Source organism: Lithobates pipiens, unplaced genomic scaffold (genome assembly GCF_037356315.1).
Source record: "Lithobates pipiens isolate NorthernLeopardFrog02 unplaced genomic scaffold, aLitPip1_a1.2 Scaffold_25, whole genome shotgun sequence".
Classification (NCBI taxonomy): domain Eukaryota; kingdom Metazoa; phylum Chordata; class Amphibia; order Anura; family Ranidae; genus Lithobates; species Lithobates pipiens.
In genome coordinates, this window is record NW_027507787.1 from 238,382,729 (window position 1) to 238,410,542 (window position 27,814).

The 27,814-nt window shown below is 47.3% G+C and overlaps 1 protein-coding gene across 1 annotated transcript in view; it reads right to left on the reverse strand.

Annotated features, from left to right (window-relative positions):
* Positions 1 to 928: 928 nt before the first annotated feature.
* The window catches only part of MMS19 (MMS19 cytosolic iron-sulfur assembly component), a gene marked incomplete at its 3' end in the record, with an annotated part of 96,655 nt that continues 69,769 nt past the window's right edge, over positions 929 to 27,814 (reverse strand). The window contains 13 exon segments of the mRNA XM_077455703.1: positions 929 to 988; positions 1,612 to 1,775; positions 4,966 to 5,052; positions 5,175 to 5,361; positions 7,286 to 7,342; positions 11,022 to 11,122; positions 14,827 to 14,956; positions 17,093 to 17,167; positions 18,515 to 18,617; positions 21,605 to 21,704; positions 23,069 to 23,221; positions 23,340 to 23,495; positions 24,526 to 24,623. Of these exon segments, the coding sequence (XP_077311829.1) occupies positions 929 to 988; positions 1,612 to 1,775; positions 4,966 to 5,052; positions 5,175 to 5,361; positions 7,286 to 7,342; positions 11,022 to 11,122; positions 14,827 to 14,956; positions 17,093 to 17,167; positions 18,515 to 18,617; positions 21,605 to 21,704; positions 23,069 to 23,221; positions 23,340 to 23,495; positions 24,526 to 24,623 (1,471 nt within the window).

Below are 27,814 nucleotides of genomic sequence, written 5' to 3' on the forward strand. Positions count from 1 at the left end.
CCCTCGGGGCTTTCACACTGGAGACAACGGAGCAGCAGTTTGAGGGCGGATTACTGGCGCTATTTCTAACGCCATAGCGCCTGCAAAACGGCCTTGGTGTGAAAGGGGTCTAAGGCTTACCTATAGGTAGTGTAAATATCTCCTAAACATGCGCCGTTTAGGAGATATTTACATTATATGCAGCCGGTGACATCACTGCCACCCGGGCCATTCCTTTGGGGGCCCTGGCGGCTCCTGCATGCATGCGCGGGAGTGATGTCATCGCGGCTCTGGCTGGTCACAGAGCCGGAAACCCACAAACCCGGAAGCAAGACGGGCAAAGATGGGAGCCCCTGCAGCGCTGACTTCTTGTTGCTGAATTGGGGCTTAATTTTAAGGTAAGTAACATAATGTGCTAGTATGCGATGCATACATACTAGCACATTATGGCTTTACCTTGCAGGTTCCCAAAAAAAAGTAAAAAAAAAAAAAAAAAGAAAAGGCCAGCAGTTTACAACTGCTTTAACATCAGGGCGATCAAAGGGTTAATCGTGTGCCTAGCCAGTGTTTATGTGTACTGTGGGGAGGTGCTTTTACCAAGGTCAGACATGGATCCTTGTCCTTGCTTTGCAGGAACACGGGATACATGCCTTCTTCCCTAATAACACCGGCGACCCGCCTTGTTCACATAGGCAGACCCCCATTCTGCCCAATGATTGGTGGGTGCCGGCAGACATCAAGTCCATGGTACTTGCAGATCAGCGGGAGCAGGCCGCCGGCATGCATGGGCGCTCCCTACCTGGAGGTGCTGGATCATGTACTAGATACAAGATCCCACGCAGCAGAGCCACATTGCCCGCCCTATGTGTAAGTTATACGGTCCGCAAGTGGTTAAAAAAAAATAAAATACACTTGGCTGTGTTATATGGGGAGGGGGATGGTATCTTACCATAGGCAATGGGAGCTTTGTGAGGGCCAACATACACTTCAGAGCTGAAATCCGAACGGCCTGGAAATAAAATGAAAAAAATCAAGCCATGTACATACCATGGTGGGACTACAGGTCAGGTATGATGCCACACGCCATGTACATACCATGCTGGCACTACAGGTCAGGTACGATGCCACACGCCATGTACATACCATACTAGCACTAAAGGTCAGGTACGATGCCACACGCCATGTACATACCATGCTGGGACTACAGGTCAGGTACGATGCCACACGCCATGTACATACCATGCTGGGACTACAGGTCAGGTACGATGCCACACGCCACGTACAGACCATGCCGGTACTACAGGTCAGGTATGATGCCACACGCCATGTACAGACCATGCCGGTACTACAGGTCAGGTATGATGCCACACGCCATGTACAGACCATGCCGGTACTACAGGTCAGGTACGATGCCTATGATCCCACACGCCATGTACATACCATACTGGCACTACAGGTCAGGTACGATGCCACACGCCATGTACATACCATACTGGCACTACAGGTCAGGTACAATGCCACACGCCATGTACATACCATGCTGGCACTACAGGTCAGGTACGATGCCACACGCCATGTACATACTATGCTGGCACTACAGGTCAGGTACGATGCCACACGCCATGTACATACCATGCTGGGACTGCAGGTCAGGAGGAGGAGCTTTCTGATGAGGGTGTCGATGTGAATATTCAGGATCTCCGCAGCCTCCAGCAGAAGGGGCTCCAGGCAGGTCAGTGTGGACAGTTGGACGATGCGGTCAGAACAGGAGAGGGCCTCCAGCAGCAGAGACACAGCTACACGGGAACATGAACACATCCAGATATGAGAGGGATAAACAGTGACTACAGGAAGGAGGAATCTTATCACAGTGTACGTCCTTCACAGAACACCCCCCCCCCCCCCTTACTAGTTTAGCCCACCAATAATCTGCATTGCAATTTTCTAGATCAATGGTGGTGGTAAAACCCTGCGGTTGAGCCACAGTTTAATCCCCCACCACCCAAATCCCTACCCCCTTTAGCTGCTGAGGTAGCAGCCAAAAGGTGTACAGACGCCGCAGCAAGAATTAAGCCCCTCTGTTACTTCTGATGGGGCGCTACCGCCCGCCAATCGTGACCCATTCAATAAATCGGGCCAATCTGCAAGCACCCCGCAACTGCATGCTTCTGCGGGGTCCAAGGGGGTTGAAGCAGGTGGTGAGAAAGCAACAAAACGCCATCCGTTTTAACCCCTTATTCCCTGTACTGCACAAGGTTGCAGGGCACTTGCAGGGCGGCCTCATTCACTTGAATGGGTCAGACTTGGCACACCCACCAACCATGAGAGGGAGTCTATAACCTCTTGCTGCGTTGGTGTACACCCCCGGCCACTGCAGCTAAAAGGGGGAGCGGTTGGGGCGGGGGCCATAAAACAGGTCTTAATTATGAGACAACTCCTCTGATAATTGTTTTCACTACTCGGTCAGAAATCTTGCGAGAAGCACCTGGCCGTGGCCGGTTTATGGCGAAATGGATGTTCTGTCCACTTCAGGATTATGTTCCCAACAGTGCTCACTGGAACAATCAGAAGTTTAGAAATCATTCTGTAACCAATGCCAACAGTAAGTTTTGCAACAATAAGGTTGTGAACGTCTTGAGGGAACTCTTTGCTTTTACCCATCATGAGATGTTTCTTGTGTGACACCTTGGTAATGAGACACCTTTTTATAGGCCATCAGGTGAGACTGAACCAGCTGACATTAATTTGCACTGACAAGGGGCCGGATGGCTAATTACTGATAGATATCAGCTGGTGTCTTGGCTTTCCATGTCTTTTTGAGTCTCCCTTTCTTCATGTGTTCAATACTTTTTCCCCAGAGTCATTCCATTTTAAAGAACACCTTTGGGATGAATTAGAGAGGAAACTGCGAGCCAGGCCTTCTCGTCCAACATCAGCGCCTGACCTCACAAACGCTCTTCTGGGAAGAACGGTCAAACATTCCCATAGACACATCTCCTAAACCTTGTGGACGGCCTTCCCAGAAGAGTTGAAGCTGTTTTAGCTGCACAGGGCGGGGCCAACCCAATATTGAACCCTACGGACCAAGACTGGGATGCCATTAACCACTTGCAGACCGGACCATTTTGCTGGTCAAAGACCAGACCACTTTTTGCGATTCGGCACTGCGTCGCTTTAACTGACAATTGCGCGGTCGTGCGACGCGGCTCCCAAACAAATTGACGTCCTTTTTCTCCCACAAATAGAGCTTTCTTTTGGTGGTATTTGATCACCTCTGCGGTTTTTATTTTTTGCGCTATAAACAAAAATAGAGCGACAATTTTGAAAAAAAAAACGCATTATTTTTTACTTTTTGTTATAATAAATATCCCCCAAAAATATATATAAAAAAAATTTTTGCCCTCAGTTTAGGCCGATACGTATTCTTCTACATATTTTTGGTAAAAAAAAAAAATCGCAATAAGCGATTATTGATTGGTTTGCGCAAAAGTTATAGCGTTTACAAAATAGGGATAGTTTTATGGCATTTTTATTAATAATTTTTTATTATTTTTTTTTTACTAGTAATGGCGGCGACCAGCGATTTTTATTGTGACTGCGACATTATGGCGGACACATCGGACATTTTTGACACATTTTTGGGACCATTGTCATTTATACAGTAATCACTGCTATATAAATGCAGTGATTCCTGTGTAAATGACACTGGCAGTGAAAGGGTTAACCAGTGGGTGGCAGTGTAGGGGTTAAGTGTTCCTAGAGGCGTGTTACTAACTGTGGGGGGGTTGGGCTTTCATTTAGCGAACACTGATCTCTGCTCCAATCACATGGAGCAGAGATCAGCGTCACTAGTTGCTAGGCAGAATGGGGACATTTTGTTTACACGGCATTTCCTCCATTCGGCCGCTCCGTGAGATCGAGTCCGCGGGTCCCGCGACCGGACTCACGGGGGTCCCGACCAGCGCTCCCGATGGCAGGGCGGCATTGAATATTGGACGTACCTGTACGCTAATATGCCTGCCCGTGCCATTCTGTCGACGTACATCGTCGTGCGCTGGTCGGGAAGTGGTTAAAGAGTGTGTGTGCGTGTGTGTGTGGGCAGGCGTCCCAATACTTATGATAATATAGTGTCGATGAATATGGCCTCTGCCTCCGCTTCTCCAGCCACGCCCCCTTGACATGTTTCGTCCCTCTCACCAAGCCCCCCAGTGAGCGGGGGCGAAACATGCCAGGGGGGTGTGGCCTGATCGGCACTGACTACATTCATCCACATATTAAAATAGGAAGTAAACCCCCGATGGGTTTTACTTCCTCTTTATCCCCATGCAAATTAAAAGCATAATGGGCTAGTATGCATCACATACTAGCCTATTATGTGGCACTTACCTGCAAATGAAGCCCGCGCTGTCCCCGCTGCGGAAGCGTCCGTCTCCACCCCTCTTCCTTCTGGGGCCGTGGACTCCGGCTCTGTGACTGGCCCGAGCGACATCAATCCCGCAAAACGCGCAGGGATACGCCAGCCGCAGCACACACCGGGGAAGAAATGGTACGGAGGTCCGTTTCTGCACTGCGCATGCGCCGATGACATCAATCGGAGCGCTACAAGGTAAATATCTCCTATACAGCGCACGTTCAGGAGATATTTTCAGTACATAGGTAAGGTAGGTAGGTAAGCCTCATTATAGGATTACTTATATGTAGAAATAGGTCGGGGAGGTTTGCAGCCGCTGTAATGCACTGGGGTTGGTGAGCGGCGCCTTTCCTTCTATCTGATAATTTTCTGAACTCGCTGAAAAAGGTTTTTAGCCTGAAGAGCGAAAACAAATGCAGCCGCCACATCCAAGGACTGGTAAAGCTGCAATGTGTTTGATTTTTGCTCTCGAGTTTAGTTATTCCTTTGCTTCTGTGGACTTTGCTAAAACAATCCGATTCCATTTGTCGATTCCCCTCCCCCCCACAAACGACTGAAAACAATACGACCTCCACTTACCGATGGCAGCTCTGTCAGGAGAACCTGCTTTGGCAAACAGTTCAGCACATGAGATAATGCCTTCAGGTAATTTGGTTTATTATCTACAGAAGAAAAAGAGGAAAAAACAAAAAAAACATAAAACATGAGCACCGCAATACATCAGCAGACTTTATCCCGATACAATTCACACATCTAACCGACCACAGAGGACAAAACGCATTACTTTCATTCGCAGAGTGAAATCCTTCCACTAGTTTGGGGACGTTCTCTGTGAAGAACCTCTGGCGAAACATGATCCGGATATCCGCGTGGCACGCCTTGTTCAGGATATCCGGAGACTCCGAGACCAGGAGAGAGAACATGTCAGCGGCCAGCGGCCCCAGATCCCCATCACACAGCAAGCCGATCATCTGAGGAGCGACATTCAACAAACATCGATCAGATGACAGACAAAGTAACATTGTTATTATTATAAACATTGATCAGACAGGAGATGGAGAGATATAAAGTAACATTGTTTATAAACATTGATCAGAGGGGCGATGGAGAGATATAAAGTAACATTGTTTATAAACATTGATCAGACAGGAGATGGAGAGATATAAAGTAACATTGTTTATAAACATTGATCAGAGGGGCGATGGAGAGATGTAAAGCAACATTGATTATAAACATTGATCAGATGGGCGATGGAGAGAAATAAAGCAACATTGTTTATAAACATTGATCAGACAGGAGATGGAGAGATATAAAGTAACATTGTTTATAAACATTGATCAGACAGGGGATGGAGATAAATAAAGTAACTTTGTTTATAAACATTGATCAGACAGGAGATGGAGAGATATAAAGTAACATTGTTTGTAAACATTCATCAGATGGGCGATGGGGCTCTTTCACACATGAGCGGCCGTTTTCACAGACTCGGCCTGCTCAGCAGGGATTGCTCCGTTGATCCCCGCTGAGCCGGCGGATGACAGGCGCATCTTCACTCACTGTGGAGAGATGGACCTGTCAGATCTCCGCTCTCCTCTTCGGGGGATCGAGAGATACAAGCCAACATTGTTCAGACAAGAGATAGAGAGATACAAAGTAACATTGTTTATAAACATTGATCAGATAGGTGATGGAGAGATATAAAATAACATTGTTTGTAAACATTGATCAGATGGGCGATGGGGCACTTTCACACATGAGCGTCCGTTTTCACGGACTCGGCCTGCTCAGCAGGGATTGCTTCTTTGATCCCCGCTGAGCCGGCGGATGACAGGCGCATCTCCACTCACTGTGGAGAGATGGACCTGTCAGATCTCCGCTCTCCTCTATGGGGGATCGAGAAATACAAGCCAACATTGTTCTCAAAACATTGATCAGACGGGAGATGGAGAGAAATAAAGTAACATTGTTTATAGGCATTGATCAGATGGGAGACAGAGATACAAAGTAACATTGTTTATAAACATTGATCAGACGGGGATAGAGAGATACAAAGTAACATTGTTTATAAACATTGATCAGAAAGGGGATAGAGAGATACAAAGTAACATTGTTTATAAACATTAATCAGACGCGGATAGAGAGATACAAAGTAACATTGTTTATAAACATTGATCAGACAGGAGATAGAGAGATACAAAGTAACATTGTTTATAAACATTGATCAGACGGGGATAGAGAGATACAAAGTAACATTGTTTATAAACATTGATCAGACGGGGATAGAGAGATACAAAGTAACATTGTTTATAAACATTGATCAGACAGGAGATGGAGAGATACAAAGTAACATCGTTCTTTTTTTCAGCCAGTTAATGGGCACAAAATCGATAATTGTTGGAACATTTTTGAGCCCAAAAAAAAAAAAACGAAGGACAAGTTCGGAAATTTTCTGCCGAACGATAAATTGAAAGGTTGATGTGTTTCCCGTATGAACTGTCTGCACTAGGAATATGTAAAAATAAAAAAAATAATAAAAAAAATACATTCATGTACGTCAACTGAACGCTTTATCGGTCATTACACGATGGCACTCATCGTTCGCGCTCACGGCCGAATGTTTTTTTTTTTTTCCAAAAATGGGTTTGGCCGATTTTGTGTATGGCCAGCATAAGACTGGGATGGGGTTAAAGTTCATGTAAAGGCAGGTGTCCCAATACTTTTGGCAATATAGTGTATTACAGAATTACACAAAAAAAAAAAAAAAAAAAAACCAAATTTCTGTTTTGAATTTACAACAAATAAATGTACGAGTTGTCTTAGATCGGAATTTAATCGGCGAGACGGATCGGTTTCCAGAATCCTATAAAACGCTGTGAGAATTCAGGAATGATTCACCTTTTTAGTCAGCTGCCCGTTCAGAGGATGGTACCGCAGAATCAGCGCTTTGGTCACCTGCAAGAGTCACAACACCCATCATCAGACGTATGACCTCATCATTTATGACATCATCCGATATCAATCTTCAAGGGAAATACATTCCAAGATTATAGGGCCCCCCCGGGCAATAGGAGAAGATTATGGGGCCCCGCCGGGCAATAGGAGAAGATTATGGGGACCCCCCGGGCAATAGGAGAAGATTATGGGGCCCCGCGGGCAATAGGAGAAGATTATGGGGCCCCCCTGGGCAATAGGAGAAGATTATGGGCCCCCCCCCCGGCAATAGATTATGGGGCCCCCTGGCACGGGCAACAGATTATGGTGCCCCCTGGCACGGGCAATAGATTATGGTGCCCCCTGGCACGGGCAATAGATTATGGTGCCCCCCCCTAGCAATAGGAGAAGATTATGGTGCCCCCCCCGGGCAATAGGAGTAGATTATGGGGCCTCCGGGCAATAGGAGTAGATTATGGGGCCCCCGGGCAATAGATTATGGGCCCCCCGGGCAATAGATTATGGGGCCCCCCCGGGCAATAGATTATGGGGCCCCCCCGGGCAATAGATTATGGGGCCCCCCCGGGCAATAGATTATGGGGCCCCCCCGGGCAATAGATTATGGGGCCCCCCCGGGCAATAGATTATGGGGCCCCCCCGGGCAATAGATTATGGGGCCCCCCCGGGCAATAGATTATGGGGCCCCCCCAGGCAATAGATTATGGGGCCCCCCGGGCAATAGATTATGGGGCCCCCCCGGGCAATAGATTATGGGGCCCCCTCGGGCAATAGACTATGGGGCCCCCCCGGGCAATAGACTATGGGGCCCCCCGGGCAATAGATTATGGGGCCCCCCGGGCAATAGATTATGGGGCCCCCCCGGGCAATAGATTATGGGGCCCCCCCGGGCAATAGATTATGGGGCCCCCCCGGGGCAATAGATTATGCGGCCCCCCCCCCCGGGCAATAGATTATGCGGCCCCCCCCCCCGGGCAATAGATTATGCGGCCCCCCCCGGGCAATAGATTATGCGGCCCCCCCCGGGCAATAGATTATGCGGCCCCCCCCGGGCAATAGATTATGCGGCCCCCCCCGGGCAATAGATTATGCGGCCCCCCCGGGCAATAGATTATGGGGCCACACAGTATACACACACACATACAGTATACACACAGAATAGGTACTGGAGAGGCGGGGCAGCTATAATCAAAAAAAAAAACACAGATTTTTACATACTGTCCCTGGTTTTATTGAGGCTGGCAACTCTGATGGGGCCCCTTAGTGGCATGGGGCCCTCGGGCAGTGCCCGAATGGTCAGTCCGCCCCTTAATGAAGGTGAAAGTAAAAGAAAACCCCAAATTCTGGATTGCCCCCAAAAAAGTAATAGGAGGGGAAATCTTCCAATGGGGACACCAGTTCTGATGACCTGAGGGGGGGGGGGGGGGGGGGGGGGCGTCCCCCAGGAAATACCCTTTATTTGCAGGGATTTCCTCTCACTTCCTGTTTTGGCTATGGGACAGGAAGTGAACGGAACACAGATGGCGAAAAACAAATCTGGACGGGGGTTATAACCCTCCCTTACTCTATCCAAATCTACTTTTAAGAGCAGAGGAAAAAAAAAAAAATCAGCTCTCTATCCCAACCAGGCCGAGCGGAGTGTGTAAATCTCAGAACTGGATGGACACAGAAAAAACACAAAATACTTTGACAGGTAGAGGTGCACCGAATGGAAATTTTAGTACCGAAAATGGAGGATGCACTTGACCAAAACTGAAAAAGTTTTTTTTTTTATTTATATTTTTTATATATAAAATTGTATAAATATTCAACTTTTTTTTTTATCAATATCGTGAATTTAAATAAATTTATTGTCGGCCATTATCTGCACCTTTAGCGCAAGAAAAGCGCATCCCTTTAAAAAAATAAAATTTCAGCGGCCGAAACATATCGGGAGGGGGGGGGGTGGGGGTTTGGGGTATGTGCGGTGCGGTGATCAGTATTTTGCAGATAAAGAGAAAAAGGCTGCCGGTAATGGCACAGAAAACGCACGCGATTTTGCCACCAATTTTACAGCGACTTTGCCGCAATGTTAGCACACTTCTGGTTTGTTTTTCATCGGTCACGCAACTCAAAAACAGCATCAAAAAAAATGTAACACGGGTGCGTTGTTGATGTGTTCTTGCCGTGTTTTCAATGCATTTCAACAGGTAGGTGCGTTTTTGCCGCTTTTTTTTAATTTTTTTTTTTTTTTTTTTAAACGGACCAAAAATGCAGCAAGCCAGATTTTTACCACCACAACCGAAGCGCAACAGACCCCGTGCGATGACCTACACAGAATTTAAAAAGGGATGCATTTCTCTTGAGCTTCTCAAAAGGTGCCGGTAATGGCCGACAATTTATATTCATTTAAATTCATAAAATAAATAATAAAAAAAAAAAAGTTTAAACACAATTATGTATAAAAATATATATATATATAAAAAAAAAACGAATTTCTGGCACCAAACCGTTGCGCTTCCATTGTGGCGTCTTGCTTGCAGCATGTTTGGTCAGTTAAAAAAAAAAAAACATGCACCTCGCTGTTGAAATGAATTGAAAAACACAAGAACGCACAAATAACGCATCAGTGTAACGTTTTTTTTTTTTTTAAAAATTGGAATTGGGGGGAAATTGTTTTTTTTTCGCCTTCCTCTGGATCAACTGAGTATAGAATTGGGTATATGGGATTGTATATATTTTTTTGTGGGTGAACTGGATGGACTTGTGTCTTTTTTCAAACTGACTAACTATGTAACTGCATGCGTTTTTGGTGCCATTGTCGGCACCCTTTTTTTTTTTCTCTTATTGGCAAATTGCCGCTAAAACCAATTTCGCCCGATGGGTTTCGGCCGCCGACATTTCGGTGCCTCTCTACTGACAGGTAAAGCAGATCTCATCGATGCATTTCATCTCGGTGTTTAGGGGGTTTGCCCGGAGTGCAGCCTAAATAAGAAGCCGGGCCTTGAGAACGCCTGACCCTGGTCACTAATAATCTGACCGGGACACCTGTAGACACTGAGATATCAGAGGACAATATCACACCATCATTTCGGTGCATTTCTACTGACAGGTAAAGCAGATCTCATCGATGCATTTCATCTCTGTGTTTAGGGGGTTTGCCCGGAGTGCAGTCTAAATAAGAAGCCGGGCCTTGAGAACGCCTGACCCTGGTCACTAATAATCTGACCGGGACACCTGTAGACACTGAGATATCAGAGGACAATATCACACCATCATTTCGGTGCATTTCTACTGACAGGTAAAGCAGATCTCATCGATGCATTTCATCTCTGTGTTTAGGGGGTTTGCCCGGAGTGCAGCCTAAATAAGAAGCCGGGCCTTGAGAACGCCTGACCCTGGTCACTAATAATCTGACCGGGACACCTGTAGACACAGATATCAGAGGACAATATCACACCATCATTTCGGTGCATTTCTACTGACAGGTAAAGCAGATCTCATCGATGCATTTCATCTCTGTGTTTAGGGGGTTTGCCCGGAGTGCAGCCTAAATAAGAAGCCGGGCCTTGAGAATGCCTGACCCTGGTCACTAATAATCTGACCGGGACATCTCTAGACACTGAGATATCAGAGGACAATATCACACCATCAGGAGCGTTAGTCTTTTTTTTTCCTTTTTTTTTTTTAAACAAAGCTTTACCCAGACGAGCAGCGTCATAGCCAGAGTCCTCGTGTGTTCATCCGCCAGGCCCAGCTCTATTTTACAAGATGCGCTCTGCAGTACGTCATCCAGAAGATCCCCTGTGAGGAGGGAAACAAACAAAGTGGCAGAAATGTTATTGGATAAAGCTTGGACAGTATGGTCACCTGCTGACTTGGCACCATTCACAGGCAGCTTCACTCTTCAATAAGACACGGATGTTGCAGCCAACACAATTTTAATTCAGCCAATTGCAGTAGAGAGGATGATTTTTTTTTTTTTTTCCCTGTCGTCTTAAGTGTAACAAGAGAATCAAGTAAAACCCAACCAGTTTCATTCCCAGCACGCGCTCCCATTGGTTGTGCCCTCAACCAAACTGAGAAACCAGCCAATAGCTGATGTCATAATGGATCACATGTGCAGCATCATGACAGCTGTAGATTCAACAGAGACCAAGATGAGCGGCTTTCTTGGCTGAAAACGATAGGAGAGTTTACTTGTGTACTACCACTGACTGGGGGGGACGCAGAAGAAGTAGGGAGGGTCTAGCTGGCAGTGGCGGCACGTCCATTAGGGGTGTCGCCCCCTCTCTCCACTCCACCCCCCTATATGTATAATAGATAGGTTCATGCATTGCATGAATCTATCCACAGCCGCCCCCCTATTCATGCCTCCGACCCCTTTCAGGGCACCAGACGCCTGAATTACAGCAGTGTTTTTTTTTAACCACCTGATTAGAGGCTCTAATAGGCTTCAAAATAGGGTGGGCTCGGGTCGCAGAGAGTGCGAACGGAGCCCACCCCGATGAATTACAACAGCGAATAAAAATTCACTGTTGAAACACTGATCCTCAACCTGGCCAATCAGACTGGCCGAAAAGAGAAGACTCCCGATTGGCTGCCGAGGAGGAGAGAGGAAACGGAAGCCCCTGCCACCTTGATGACCCGTGGCGAGCAGGAGGCTGGCGGTGAGCAGGTGGAAAGTGCTACGGTGGTGGAGTAAGTGCTACCGACCAATCGATCGACCCCAGGGGGGGGGGGGGGGGTGTTGCCATGGACTGTTTCCACCGGCCGCCACTGCTAGCTAAAACTAAAGCACTAACAGGAGAGGAGGATGAAAATCCCGAAAATCACATTAGTAAACGAGGTGTAGTGGCCCAAAATGGCCACTAGATGTCGGCATACTACAGAAAAATAATAACCTCGTAGTTAAAATGGTTCTAAAGCCTGAATGTGTTATTTATTTTTTTTAACCTTAAAGTGGGAGTCCGCCGGGAGTTCCGCCGTTTTTTTTTTTTTTTTTTTTTTAAAAGCCAGCAGCTACAAATACTGCAGCTGCTGACTTTTAAAATAATGACACTTACCCGCCCAGCGCGCCCGCGATGTCGGCACCAGAAGCCGATCTCTAGATCTCTCTCGGGTGCTGCCGCCGCCTTTCGGCTTCATTTCCCGGTTCCCAACTGCGCATGCGCGAGTCGCGCTGCGCAATAAGGATGGACCCCGCTGCCTCTGGGATCTGTGTGTTTCCCAGCAGGCAGCGGGGGACTTTCGGAAAGGGGCGTAGATCTACGCCCCTTTCCGCAGAGAGCTATCCGAGAAGTGGATGCAGATACCTGTGCTGTACAGGTATCTGCACCCCCCTCCCCCCTGAAAGGTGCCAATTGTGGCGCCGGAGGGGGGGGGGGGGGGAGGATTCCAATGAGCGGAAGGTCCACTTTAGGGTGGACCTCCGCTTTAACCACTTGCTCACCAGAAGATTTACCCCCCCCCCCCCTTCACAACCAGGCCATTTTTGCGATACGGCACTGCGCTAACAACTGCCAATTGCATGGTCGTGCGCTGTACCCAAATAACATTGTCCTCCCATCCCCCCCCCCCCCCGCAAATAGTTTTTTTTGGTGGTATTTGATCACCTCTGCGATTTTTCTTTTTTTGCGATAAAAAAAAAGAAGTTTTATATAAAAAAATAATAATTTTATATATATATACGTCACCGATCCGTGCGCACATGCCGCGATCCGCGGAGCGCTCCGCGGTCTCGGCCTTAGGAGAGGCTGCAGCTTCGGCCTAGCTCCGAAGCGGCGGCCATCTTTCTACACCCTGGTGTTTACAATGTGATCGCTCCGATGGAGCGATCACTTGTAAACAAACCGGCGTCATGCCGGTTTCTCTCTCCCCTCTCTGTACTGATCTGTGCAGTGGAGGGGAGAGGTCGGATGGATGCAGCCATCCCTCCATACCCTGCCAATGCAATACTCTGCCCTGCCATGCCATGCCCTGCCCTGCCATACTCTACTCTGCCCTGCCATACTCTGCCCTGCCCTGCCATACTCTGCCCTGCCATACTCTGCCCTGCCATGCCATACTCTGCCCTGCCATGCCATACTCTGCCCTGCCATACTCTGCCCTGCCATGCCATACTCTGCCCTGCCCTGCAATACTATGCTATACTCTGCCCTGCAATGCATAGCTTATCAAAAAAAAAACACTAGATTCATTAAAAAATAAAAATAAAAATAATAATCGGATAGTCATTGACTAATCGAACAAATAATCGATAGATTAGTCGACAGACAAATTAATCGTGTGTATATATATATATATATATATATACATATATATATATACATATATATATATATATATATACATATATATATACACACACACACATATGTGTATATATATATACACACACATATACATACATATTACACACACAATTATATATATATATATATATATTTAATTTATTTTTTGCTTTCTGCAAAAAAAAAAAAAAAACCATATCCAATAAAAAAAAAATGTAAAAGATCAAGTTTCTTCATCAATTTAGGCCAATATATATTCGGCTACATAGTTTCGAAAAAAAAAAAAATCCCAATAAGCGTAATAAGCGTATATTGATTGATTTGCGCAAAAGTGAAATTGTTCACAAACTATGGGGTTTATGGATTTTAGATTTATTTTTTTACTAGTAATGGCGGCTATCAGCGACTTATAGCGTGACTGCGCTATTGCGGTGGACAAATCAGCGACACTTTTGATATGTTTTTGGGGACCAGTGACACCAATACAGTGATCAGTGCTAAAAAAAATAAAATTAAAAAAAATAAATAAAAAAAAATATATGCACTGTCACTGTACGAATGACACCGGCTGGGAAGAAGTTCGCATTGGGAGCAATCAAAGGGTTACATGTGTCCCTAGGGAGTGATTACCTACTGTGGGGGAGGGGGAAGTGCTTTAACTGTGAGAAGACAGAGATCAGCGCTCCTTAGCAGAAACACAAAATCTCTGCCTTCCTTACTAACAGAATGGCGATCTGCCCTGGTTACATCAGCAGACCGCCATTCTGTCTGTCAGGAAACGATCGGCGGGGTCCCGGCAGACAATGGGTCCGTCGGATCCGCTGACTGGTTCCCGCTGTGTCCAATCACAGCAGAAGCAGGTCGCCGGCGGCGCGCCCCAGTACGGAAGTGCTGGCTCACGCACACGGTACACGATTCAGCACACAGGAGCTGCGGCCCCCGCAGTAAATGTACATGGGGCGGCTGGCAAGAGGTAAATAAGGCCACAAGGCTTCCTGTGAATGAATGAGAAGCATTCAGCTGGACTCCATGTTGTTTTTCCGGCAGGAGACAGGAAGTCACGTGTACTGCTACCGAAACACACCAGCCTCATACTGAATGTAGCCAATGCCCCTGCGGTATAGGACGGCACACACAGTCGACGAGTAATGGAAGTAGATCAGATTTGGCCAGCTTGGCCCCCCAACAAACCTGGACCTCGGCGCTCACACTCACCGGGGGGACATTTGTTGATTAAACCGGCAAAGCACTTGGCAGAGGAGGAGGAAGCAAACAGACTGGTGGACCCCGACAGGCTCAGAGACAGCAAATGCTGCAACAGACGGCTCAGATGAGGGATTTCCACCTGTGTACAGAATACAGCATTAGACGAACGATTCCATAAACAATCAGCACGGAAAAAATTGTAATACTCTCCTGTAATCCTCATGCTGCTAGTAATAGTAAATAGATAGGAAGGGAAATTATATTTGTTTGTTATAAACTTTTTTTTGTTTTGTTTTTTACACTTCTTCAGTTACTTCCTGAAAATGATGTCATACATGGAGTCTTCATGGGAGGAAGGGGGAGAGGAGGGAGCCCGGCGGCGCGGTGGAAGGGGGAGAGGAGGGAGCCCGGCGGCGCGGTGGAAGGGGGAGAGGAGGGAGCCCGGCGGCGCGGTGGAAGGGGGAGAGGAGGGAGCCCGGCGGCGCGGTGGAAGGGGGAGAGGAGGGAGCCCGGCGGCGCGGTGGAAGGGGGAGAGGAGGGAGCCCGGCGGCGCGGTGGAAGGGGGAGAGGGGTGCAGGGTGGTGAGCCGCAATATTTTTAGCTTTTTCCTGCACCACTGATCACCTACTCAAAATAAATGTGATTCCTCCTGCTGGGGAGGACTACAGGAACCCCAAGCTATAAGATGGGCCCGCTACCTAGCATTTGAAGAGCGTGACGTCACCCCCTGCAATATAGAATCTCTATAGCACTTTTTTTCTATATATATATATATATATATATATATATATATATATATATATAAATAATAGCAGCAAATATTGTTTTTATACGTGTCTGGATTTAAAGTACAACTAAAGGCAAACTTTTTTTTTTGGACAGAGTGGAGAGGGATTAGAACACCTGCCAGTTTTTATTGCGGTCTCTGTCCCTGTTATGGAGATTCAGCCTCTCCACTTGTCCTGTTTATCATCATTTATAAATCATTGAAAGTGCAAGTAAAGGGGAATCCCAAATTTTAGGTCATCTCCAGCATTCTCCAGGAATCTTCTAATGGGAGCACTAGTTCTGGGAACCGGAGGTGGAGTTGGGTTCCCTAAGGGATTGTCAGCAATGGGACACATGGCAAAACGGGGGGGGGGAAAAACTGACAGGGGTTATAACCCTTTAGTGCCCGTTCACACTACCGCGACTTGTCAGGCGACTTAGCCGCCTGACAAGTCGCGCTCCGTTCTGTACTATGGAACCGTTCTAATAGGAGCGACTCAAGTCGCTCCGACTTAGAAAAAGGTTCCTGTACTATTTTCGGGGCGACTTCAGGCGACTTGCATTGACTTCTATACAGAAGTCATTTTGCAAGTCGCCGCTGAAGTCGTGTGCAGGTCGCGTCTGTGAGTCGCGCTGCAAGTTGCGTCGCCCCTGTGTGAACGGGCACTTAGTTCTACTTAAACCCCTTGGCGCCGACCGCCTCCCGGCCATTTAAGAGTTCCAAATGCCAGGGGGTGGAAGTGGGCATTCGGGGTCATGTGTTATTGGCTGTCACAGCGGGTCTCCAAAAAATGGATCTAAAGCTTTAAGGCCCACCAGACGAGATGCCGCGCATGCGTACTGTCGGTGCCAAAAGTTAATGTTATTTTTATAGGGGGGAAAAAAAAATGAGACTTTACAATCACGTTATACCTACAGTCTCTGTTGTAGTGGATTTGCAGAGCAGCACCGGATCCTCCTCTTCTCAGGTCCTTCATTGGAGCTCTTGGCCCCTCCGTCCTGTTAAGTGCCTGCACCCCCCCCCCCCCCCCCCACAGCAAGCAGCTTGCTACGGGGGCACGTGAGCCGAGTCACAGCTCTGTAAATCCATTTAGATACGGAGCCCCGACTTGGCCCCACCCCACCCCCTCTCTCTCCTGACTGGCTAACTGACTTTCATTGACAGCAGCGGGAGCCAATGGCACTGCTGCTGTGTCTCAGCCAATCAGGAGGAGAAACATCGGACAGCTGAGGCACTCGTGGACATCGCTGGACAGAGCGGGACCTCGGGTAAGTATTGGGGGGGGCTGGCTGCTGCACACAGAAGGATTTTTATCTTAATACATAGAATACATTAAGATAAAGCTTAAAGTGGTTGTAAAGTCAGAAGGTTTTTCTTTTAACACCTCGTCTGGTTGGGTTTCCTGTAAATTGTGTTAGAAGCTCTTTCCCGACGACCTCCACTATGGGCATGTCTGCCCTTTATAGCCCAGCTCAGTGAAATATTGACATGGCCCATAATACTCACATTTCTTGGTAAGGAACACACAAAGGCCATCAGAAGGGCAACCAGTCGGCTCTGGGGGGCTGTAGAGCCATCTGTCTGCAATCAGATAAAGAAAGTCAAATATAATGAACACCGGAAGACCCCCTTTCACATGGCTGGGGGGGTGCAAAAACAAAGCACAGTGGATAAGTGGTTAGCACTTCCACCTAGCAGCACTGGGGGGGTCACCCGCAGCTACTTCCGCTTGGCAGGAGAGGGGGATATCTAGGTAAATACAGCCGCCATGTCCTCATCTGGTTAAAGTTGGGGAATAATAGATGACACAGCATGCTGGTACCCCATAGACATTCAGATACCCTTTCTGGATTTCCTTGGTTCACCAGAATGCTGTGTAATCTATTATTCCCAACTTTAAAGTGACTGTTATTTTTTTTTATTTTTTTTATTACATTTACAAACAAACAAACATACTTACCTCCCCTGTGTAGCTCGTTTTGCACAGAGTGGCCCCGAACATTCTCTTCTGGGGTCCCCCGTGGCTCCTCCCCGCATCAGAAAACCCCCCAAGGAGAAGCGCTACCCCAAAGGTGGGTTACCTTGCGGGAGCGCTCCCAAGTCCAGCATTCGACGTTCATAGAGGCCGAATATATGACACGACCCTGCCCCCCAGGAGCTCACGTCATTGGATTTGATTGACAGCAACGTGAGCCAATGGCTGCGCTGCTATCACTCTATCCAATCAAGAGCCGAGAATTAAAGGCAGAGAGACAGCGAGTCCCAGCCGGGTCAGGTTCAAGGGTTCAGGTAAGTAAAGCGCGGGGGGGGGTGGGTCGGGCTGGGGGACCGGTCATTACCAGGTGTTTTTTCACCTTAATACACAGGATGCAAAACACAAAGGTTTAACCCCTTTAACCTGATGAGAACATGGCGGCCGCATTTGTCTACATATAAATCTACAACCCAAATTCCCAAAAAGTTGGGGCGCTTTAAAAAAAAAAAAAAAAAAAAAATCGACATAAAAATAGAATGCTGTGATCCTCAAAAGCTCAAACACGGATTTTATTCACTAAAGAAAAACATCAAATGTTGAAAATTGGCCATTTTAAAAAGAAAAAAAAAAATCATTAAAATTTTGAAATTGACGGCAGCAACAGGTCTCAAAAAAGTTGCGACAAGGCAAACAAAAAAAGCTGGAAAGCGAGCGGTAGCAACCAGGAAGAGCTGAAGAACATTAAAACAACTAATTAAGTTAAATTTGAAACAGGTCAGTAACATGATTTGGAATAAAAGAGCATCTTAGAGAGTCAGAGTGCCTCAGAAGTAAAGGTGGGCAGAGGGTCACCAATCTGTGAAAAGCTGCGTCTACACCGAGGAAACGTTATTCTGAAATTGTTCCTTCATTTTGTAATGTCATTCACTTAGAAAAAAAAGAGCTCGAAGTACCTGGAATGGATGGAATTTGGAGGTGAAATTGTTTTCGGTAAGCACAGAAACATCTCCGTCTAGGAAAAGGTTTACAATCTGGGAGACACTTGAAGATGCCAACCTAGAAGACGTCAAAAGAATATCAACCAGGACTTGTATATAACAGGTAATGAAATCTGCACTGGTGATGAACAATCGGATACAATACAACCCACAATGCAGCGGTCCCAGCTGTCCCAATTTCCGAGAAAATATTCAACTTCTATTCCCACCAATCACACTTCCTAAGAGGTCCCTCATCCTGGCAGGTTATGTCATTCTTGCCTCTGCAGATGTTTTTTAGGCAAATTTTTTAGAAAACATCAAACTCTTGCACACCCCAGTTCTTAATACTGCCCCCTTTACCATCAATGAAGTCGTGAAGTCTTTTGTGGTATTTGTGGATGAGGCTCTTTATCTTCTCAGATGGTAAAGCTGCCCGTTCCTCTTGGCAAAAAGTCCTCCAGTTCCTGTAAATTCTTGGGCTGTCTTCCATGAACGGGACGTTTTGAGATCTCCCCAGAGGGACTCACAGATATTGAGGACAGGAGACTCAGATGGCCACTCCAGAAACGTCACTTTATTCTGCTGTAGCCAATGACGGGTGGACTTTGCCTTGTGTTTTGGATCATTGTCATGTTGGAAGGTCCAAGTACGGCCCATGTGCAGCTTCCTGGCTGATGAATGCAAATGTTCCTCCAGTAGTTTTTGATAACATACTGCATTCATCTTGCCAACAATTTTGACCAAAATTTCCTGTGGCCTTTGAAGCTCACACATCCCCAAAACATCAGCGATCCACCGCCGTGTTTCACAGTAGGGATGGTGGACCTTTCATCATAAGCCTTGTTGACTCCTCTCCAGATGTAGCGTTTATGGTTGTGGCCAAAAAGCTCAATTTTGGTCTCATCGCTTCAAATGACTTTGTGGCAGAAGGTTTAAAGCTTGTCTCTGTGCTGTTTGGCGTATTGTAAGCGGGATACTTTGTGGCATTTGTGTAGCAATGGCTTTCTTCTGGAGACTCAACAATGCAGCCCATCTTTCTTCAAGTTCCTCCTTATTGTTCATCTTGAAACAGCCACACCACATGTTTTCAGAGAGTCCTGTATTTCACCTGAAGTTATTTGTGGGGTTTTTCTTTGTATCCCGAACAATTTTTGCTGGAAGTTGTGGCTGAAATTTTAGTTGGTCTACCTGACCGTGGTTTGGTTTCAACAGAACCCCTCATTTTCCACTTATTGATTAGAGTTTGAACACTGTTGATTGGCATTCTCAATTCATTGGATTGCTCTTTATATCCCTTTCCTGTTTTATACAGTTCAACTACCTTTTCCCCGCAGATCATTTGACAATTCTTTTGCTTTCCCCCATGACTGAGAATCCAGAAACGTCAGTGCAGCACTGGATGAAAGATGCAAGGGTCTGTCAGGAGTCCAGAAACTCATTGACCTTTTATACACACACACTTATTGCAAGCCAACAGATCACAGGTGAGGATGGTGACCTTTAACCACTTGCTTACTGGGCACTTAAACCCCCCTCCTGCCCAGACCAATTTTCAGCTTTCAGCGCTGATGCACTTTGAATGACAATTGCGCGGTCATACAACACTGTACCCAAATGACATTTTTATCATTTTTTTCCCACAAATAGAGCTTTCTTTTGGTGGTATTTAATTACAGCTGGGAGTTTTATTTTTTGCTAAACAAACAAAAAAAGATGCAAAACAAAAAAAAAAATCATGTTTAATAGTTTGTTATAAAATTTTGCAAACGGGTCATTTTTCTCCTTCATTGAAGTGCGCTGATGAGGCGGCACTGATAGGCTACATTGGTGGGCACTGATAGGCATAGTTAAGGCGGCACTAATAGGCACAGATAAGGCAGCACTGATGGGCAAAGATGGGCACAGATAAGGTGGCATGGATGGGTGGCACAGATGGGTGGCACGGATGGGCACTGATAGGTACCACTGATAGATGGGACTGATGGGCACTGATAGGTGGCTCTGATAGGTGGCACTGATGGGCGGCACTGCTGGGCACGGATGGTCGGCACTGATGGGCACGGATATGTGGCACTGGGGTGCAGCACCTTTGTTGAGGCAGATTGTGGGCACTGCTGGGTGGCACTGTGGGCACTGCTGGGTGGCACTGTGGGCACTGCTGGGTGGCACTTTTTTTAATGTGGCACTGGCAGGGAGTAGGTGGGCACTGGCAGGGGGCAGGTGGGCACTAGCAGGGCTGGCCATGATCGGGACTGATGTCCCGATCACGGCCGCCGGTGATCGGCTTTGTTTTTTTTCTCCTTTTTTTCTCCTCGCACTGACAGCGAGGAGGAATAATAGCCGATTACCGGCTCCGTTATATCACATGATCAGCTGTCATTGGCTGACAGCTGATCACGTGATAAGGGGTCGGGATCGACCCCTTGCACGGATCGGTGATCAGGCGAGTCTCGTAGACATCCGCGCTGTAGCCGTCATTTGGCTATAGCGTGGATCTCAAGTGGTTAATAGTCCTTCAAACCCCTTCGTCAACTTGTGTGCATGTTATCAGGCCAAAATCACCAGGGTACGTAAACTTTTGATCAGGGCCATTTGGGTAGTTTTTGTTGTGATTATGACATAAAAAGAGTAAACACAGTTGACTGATAATAAATGGCTTCAGCCAAACACTGACCATGAGTGAGAGAAAAAAGTCTTTGTGTTATCATTCATATTCTCTGAAAAATGTCCAAGAAATCATAAATTCTATCAGGGTATGTAAACTTATGGAGCACAACTGTGTATGTATGCAAGTGTGTGTATGTATGCGTGTGTGCGCGTGTGTGTGTGTGTGTGTGTGTGTGTGTGTGTGTGTGCGTGCGTGCGTGCGTGCGTGCGTGCGTGCGTGCGTGTACTTTATCCTTTTCTGACCCGACCACGATATAATATATAATCGGTCGGAAAATGATTCAATCACTTCCATTGCTTTGCTCTTTAACTGCAAAGATGTGGCAGTGACAACGCCTGGAACTCTAAAACAATATACAGTATACAAATAATGCAAGTAATTGTACGGGGACTCACTCGGGGTCAAGGTGGGTTGTGGCCGCGCTGATTACAGGCACCATGGCGGTAAGAACACTGTCATCCAGAAGAATGTGACTTTCCACTGCGGTCTCCCTGTCTGAGGAAAGGGACAACCATTAAACTCTGTGCAACCTCAACTGTCACACCGCTACACAACTTACAGCAAAAAAATGTAATGAAAAGTCAATGTAAACCACACGTGACATTCACAACCAATTCATTTAGTATTAATCCAAAACACTAAACCCATTTCTAGTTCTGCTGCACCGTTCTTATGACCCAGACCGCATAGGAAGGTGAGCAGCTCACCTTACTCCATGGCGGTTAAAGTGATACTAAACCCAGGAGCCTGCAATCACTATACCTGATCTCCCCAGAAGCCTGCAGTCACTATACCTGGGCTCCCCAGGAGCCTGCAGTCACTATACCTGGGCTCCCCAGGAGCCTGCAGTCACTATACCTGGGCTCCCCAGGAGCCTGCAGTCACTATACCTGGGCTCCCCAGGAGCCTGCAGTCACTATACCTGGTCTCCCCAGGAGCCTGCAGTCACTATACCTGCTCTCCCCAGGAGCCTGCAGTCACTATACCTGGTCTCTCCAGGAGCCTGCAGTCCCTATACCTGCTCTCCCCAGGAGCGAGCACGCACTGTTTGTCCCCATAGCAAACAGCTTGCTATGGGAACATATAAAAAAAAAAAAAGAAAAAAGAGGAGGAGCCAAGATCGTTGCTAGGGGCCTGAGAAGAGGAGGATCAGGGCCGCCCTATGCAAAACCATTACACAGAGCAGGTGAGTATAAAACGTTTGTTATTTGAATTTAAAAAAGCCAGTCTTTAGTAACACCAAGGAGAAAAAAAAAAAAAAAAAAGTTTACGCGGCCCGAGAACCGGAAGTGACGTCATGACATTGATTCAGTCCTCCGAGGGCATAGAGATGAGCGGTAGCCATCTTGCCATTGCTTATCTCTATGGCAAGCCACCCCCCATGCTGGAGGGTTCCTGGGCTCAGGGATCAGTAACGTATGCATGGGTACCACCGGGAAGCCACGGGAGAAGGGGAAGGGCATGCACTCCTCCCGTCGCTTCTAAAAGTGACCCCGTGGCGAACCCTTAGGTCTGGTATGGTTTGGAGGGGGGGGGGGGAGGGGGGGTGGGATCCCCAACCGTATTTTTGCTTAATTTTTTTCACAATTTTTTTATTTTACATTCAGCTGTCAGCATGGAAACCGCTGTTAAAGACGCAGCAGTCGGCTTCCCGGGCCCACTCCTAAGCAAGCAGCTAATGGTAAAGAGGCCGGTGACCGTCGGCTCCAAAAATCTACATCTGAACAGCAACTTTGGAAATTTGCACCGGACATGTGTGACCCTGGCCTTAGATTTTTTTACATTGTAGATTTTGCATATTAGTTTATTCATACAATAGCTCAATAACAATAAATGTATACAGGATTGTGTGGGATCACCTTGCATTGCGGCCTGTACAGTCAGGGAGAGGAGGCAGGGCACCACGGTCTTGTGATAGAAGCACAACGATTTGGCATTCGGCTGGCACTGTACAGCCACCCGGTGAAGGCTCCTACACACGGAAACGATGTCTTCAGCATTCATCTCTCCTTCTACAGCAATAAGAGAATGGGAATAATGAGCACTCCGATTGGATGACCATCCATCGCGATTACAGAATGAGCCGGTGGAAAGTGATACTGCGGATCTCCGGTGGTGAGGAGTACTTACCTCTCTGAGCTCTTCTGAGATGGCCGAGTAGGATGGGGACCGTCTCTTCCACAATACTGTGATGTGTAGACATTGCGGCTAAAGCTTCCAGACATTTCAGCCGTACGGGATGCTCTGGGATAACAGTGCCTGCGGGTTCAACACCCTGCATGGATACTGCCAGGAAAAGAAGAAAAAAAAAAAAAAAAAAAACACAGATTATTGTAACTACACTTTACGTTTCTTTTTTTTTTCTCCTTTTTTTTATTATTTATTTAGAAATTGTATTTTATTTTAATCACTTAAAGTGGTTGTAAACCCTTACAAACCACTTTGACCTACAGGTAAACCTAGATTAAGGCTTACCTGTAGATCCAAGAAATATCTCCTAAACCTACACGGTTTAGGAGATATTTGCCGAAAGACAGGCCCCGGTGTTTACGGCGCATGCGCACTGAGCACGCCGCAGTTAACGGCGATATGCCGCGAGTGTCGGCTCCCGTGCGCATGCGCAGGAGTGACGTCATCGCGGTTCCGACGAATGACAGCGCCGGAGCAGCGAGACCCACCAAGAAGATGGAGGCTCCGTACACAAGGGGACAGCGGTGACTTCGCTGGCTCCTGTGTCAGGTAAGTGACACATAATGGACTACTATGCGATGCGATGCGATGCATAGTAGTCCATTATGCTTTACCTTTGCAGAGAATCAAAGAGGAAGTAAACACATCAGGGTTTACTTCCTCTTTAAACATCCTTGCAACATTAATAGGTATGTGACAGGTCCTCTTTATGAAGCGATCTGGGGTCTATAAGATCCCAAATCCCACCTCTGCCCTTAAAAGCCCGTTAGTGGCCCGTGTCTCCCGGTGGGACGGGAGAGCCCAAGAAAGCTGCAGAAGGCGGCAAGAGAGTGACGTAAAAGCAATCCTGTGGGTAGTTAGCTTGTACAAGAGACTCAACCGCCGGCTTTACAGGGAAAAAAAACAAAAAAAAAAAACGGCACCTTGCATCATCCCGGTATAACCACCGGAAGGCCAGCGACGTACCGGTCAGTCACCGCTCCGGAAGTGGTTATAATAATTATAATTGGATTAGGAAGTCGTATACATTTTTGGGGCTCACACGAGTTCAACAGTAACAGCAAAAAGTGCAGCGCCTTTGTTTTTTTTTTTTGCGCACAATAAAAGTAAGTTGATTTTCACCTACCCGTCTGTAGCCGCGAACACAGCTGAGGCACCATCCTACCAATGAACACCGCTGGATGAATTTTGGCCAATGTTCCTGAAGCTTCAATGGCAGCCTGGCTACAATAAAAAGAACATAATTAGCCTTGAGGTATACAATGGGTCAATAGAACAATAGAAGGATATATACTTACGCCAAAAAACATTACTTCCAACAAGCCCCATAATGACCGCCCACTTCTGCGCTCTCTTCTTGTGCCAAGTGACTGGTCTGGTCTCCGCCCCCTCCTGTAGGTTTAATTGTAGTGGGTGGAGCCCGAGTACCCTCCTCCCCCTATAGCTTTGCACTCTTCTTGCACCAGGTGACTGGTCTCCGCCCCCTCCTGTAAGTTTTTTGTAGTGGGTGGAGAGTACAGAGTACCTCCTCCCACTGCTTGGCGCTCTCTTCTTGTGCCAGGTGACTGGTCTGGTCTCTGCCCCCTCCTGTAGGTTTAATTGTAGCGGGTGGAGCCCGAGTACCCCCCCCTCCCCCACCCCGATAGCTTTTCACTCTTCTTGTGCCAGGTGACTGGTCTCCACACTTTTCTGTAGGTTTTTTGTAGTGGGTGGAGCCTACCGAGTACCCCCCCCCCCCCCCCCCATAGCTTTGTACTCTTGTGCCAGATGACTGGTCTCCGCCCGCTCCTGTAGTTTTTTGTTTTTTTGTAGTGGGTGGAGCCTGCTGAGCACCCCCTCCCATAGCGTTGTACTCTCTTCTTGTGCCGGGTGACTGGTCTCGTCTCTGCCCCAGAAGCCTATCATTGGGTAACCACCCCACCCCCCCCCCCCCCCCCGGCACCGCCTACAGCTCTGCTCTCTGTACAGCCCAGTGATGAGGCCACTTAGTTTCACATGGTAAAATCTTGGTTTGTTAAGGCATCTGGTACACACAAAATGTATTTATATCCTCTGTGGATATTGAGGAATAGATTTCCAACAAACCCCTCTGGTCACCCCTTGCCACCTAAGCCAATTCTAGCATTTCTCTCCGACATGTAAAAAAAAATCTTTTTTTTTCCTAGAAAATGACTCAAAACCCCCAAACGTTATATATATTTCTTTAGCAGAGACCCTAGAGAATAAAATGGCGGTCATTGCAATTTTTTATGTCACACGGTATTTGCATAGCAATCTTTCAAATGCAATTTTTTTGGGAAAAAAAACAAAAATAAATAAAAAAAAACACAATATATATACCGTATATACTCGAGTATAGGCCGACCCGAATATAAGCCGAGGCCCCCAATTTACCCCCAAAAAAACTGGCAAACTTATTGACTCGTGTATAAGCCGAGGGTAAGACATGCCTGTCCATCCCTGTGTGTGTGTCCGTCCATCCCTGTGTGTCCGTCCATCCATCCCTGTGTGTGTGTGTGTCCATCCATCCATCCATCCCTGTGTGTGTGTGTCTCCATCCATCCATCCATCCATCCCTGTGTGTGTGTGTCTCCATCCATCCATCCCTGTGTGTGTGTGTATCTGTGTGTGTGTGTGTGTGTGTGTGTGTGTGTGTGTGTGTGTGTGTGTGTGTGTGTGTGTGTGTGTGTGTGTGTGTGTGTGTGTGTGTGTGTGTGTGTCCAGCCTACCTGTGTCCCGAGCCTTTGTCCCGAGCCTCCGTCCCGTGCCTTGCCTCCTTGCCTCGCCGCCGTGCCTTGCCTCCGTCCCGTCCCGTCCCGTGCCTTGCCTTGCCTCCGTCCCGTGCCCTCTTCGTCGGCGCCTCGGCGGCCATTGTAAAATTCAAAAGCTGCGCCGCCGCCTTCGCCTGTGATAGGCGGAACACTGAATTTCCCAGCAGCCTGTGTTCCGCCTATCACGTACATCGTATCATCCTCGTCCGTAGTACGAGGATGATACGATGTACGTGATAGGCGGAACACAGGCTGCTGGGAAATTCAGTGTTCCGCCTATCACAGGCGAAGGCGGAGCCGGAGGCGCGGCTTTTGAATTATAGAATGGCCGCTGTCTGTCTGCTCGACACGCTGATCGAGCGGGCAGACAGCGATGACTCGAGTATAAGCCGAGGGGGGCACTTTCAGCCTCAAAAAAGAGGCTGAAAATCTCGGCTTATACTCGAGTATATACGGTACCCCAATTTATTTGAATAATGTGAAAGATGAAGTTACGCTGAGTAAAAAGGATACCCAACATATCTCACTTTAAAATTGCGCCAGTTCGTAGAACGGCGACAAAATTCGGCATTTAAAAACCCCCCATATAGGCGAAGACTTAAAACCTTTTACAGGTTGAGAGTTACAGAGATCATCTAGTGCTAGAATTATTGATCTTGCTCGAACGTTCGCGGGTGATACCTCACGTGTGTGGTTTGAATGCGGTTTACATAAGCGGGCACAAGCTAAATATGCATTCACTTCTGTGCGCGAGCTCGAGGAAATGGATGTGCGTTATTTATTTATTTTTATTTTTTTTTAACACTTAAAGTGGTTGTAAACCCTTACAAACCACTTTGACCTACAGGTAAGCCTAGATTAAGGCTTACCCGTAGGTCCAAGAAATATCTCCTAAACCTACACGGTTTAGGAGATATTTACCTGAAGACAGCCACCGCTGTCTACGGCGCATGCGCACTGGGCAAGCCGCAGATCGCGGCGATATGTCGCGAGTGTCGGCTCCCGTGCGCATGCGCGGGAGTGGCGTCATCGCTGCTCCAGCGAATCACAGCACCGGAGCAGTGAGACCCCACCAAGAAGATGGATGCTCGGAACTAACTACAGGGGACAGCGGTGACTTCGCTGGCTCCTGTGTCAGGTAAGTGACACATAATGGACTACTATGCAATGCGATGCGATGCATAGTAGTCCATTATGCTTTACCTTTGCAGGGAATCAAAGAGGAAGTAACACCCATCAGGGTTTACTTCCTCTTTAATTTTTTCTCATCACTTTTATTTCTATTACAAGGAATGTAAACATCCCTTGTAATAGCAATAGGGCATGACAGGTCCTCTTTACAGAGAGATCTGGGGGTCTAAGTCCTCACATCTCTCATCTATGCTGAAAAGCTTAAAGAGGAGTTTCCATAAAAAAAAATAAAAGTCAGCAACTACAAATACTGCAGCTGTTGACTTTTAATAAATTGGACACTTACCTGTCCCAGGGTCCAGCGATGCGGGGGGAACGAAGCCCCGTCCGTCCCACCCCCCCCCCCCCCCCATTGTAACTGTGGGCACCAGGCTGTGGCTTCACAACCGGGCACCCACTTCGCGCGCGCTGTGATTGGCCACACGCAGTGATTGGCCGCGCAGTCATCTGGGA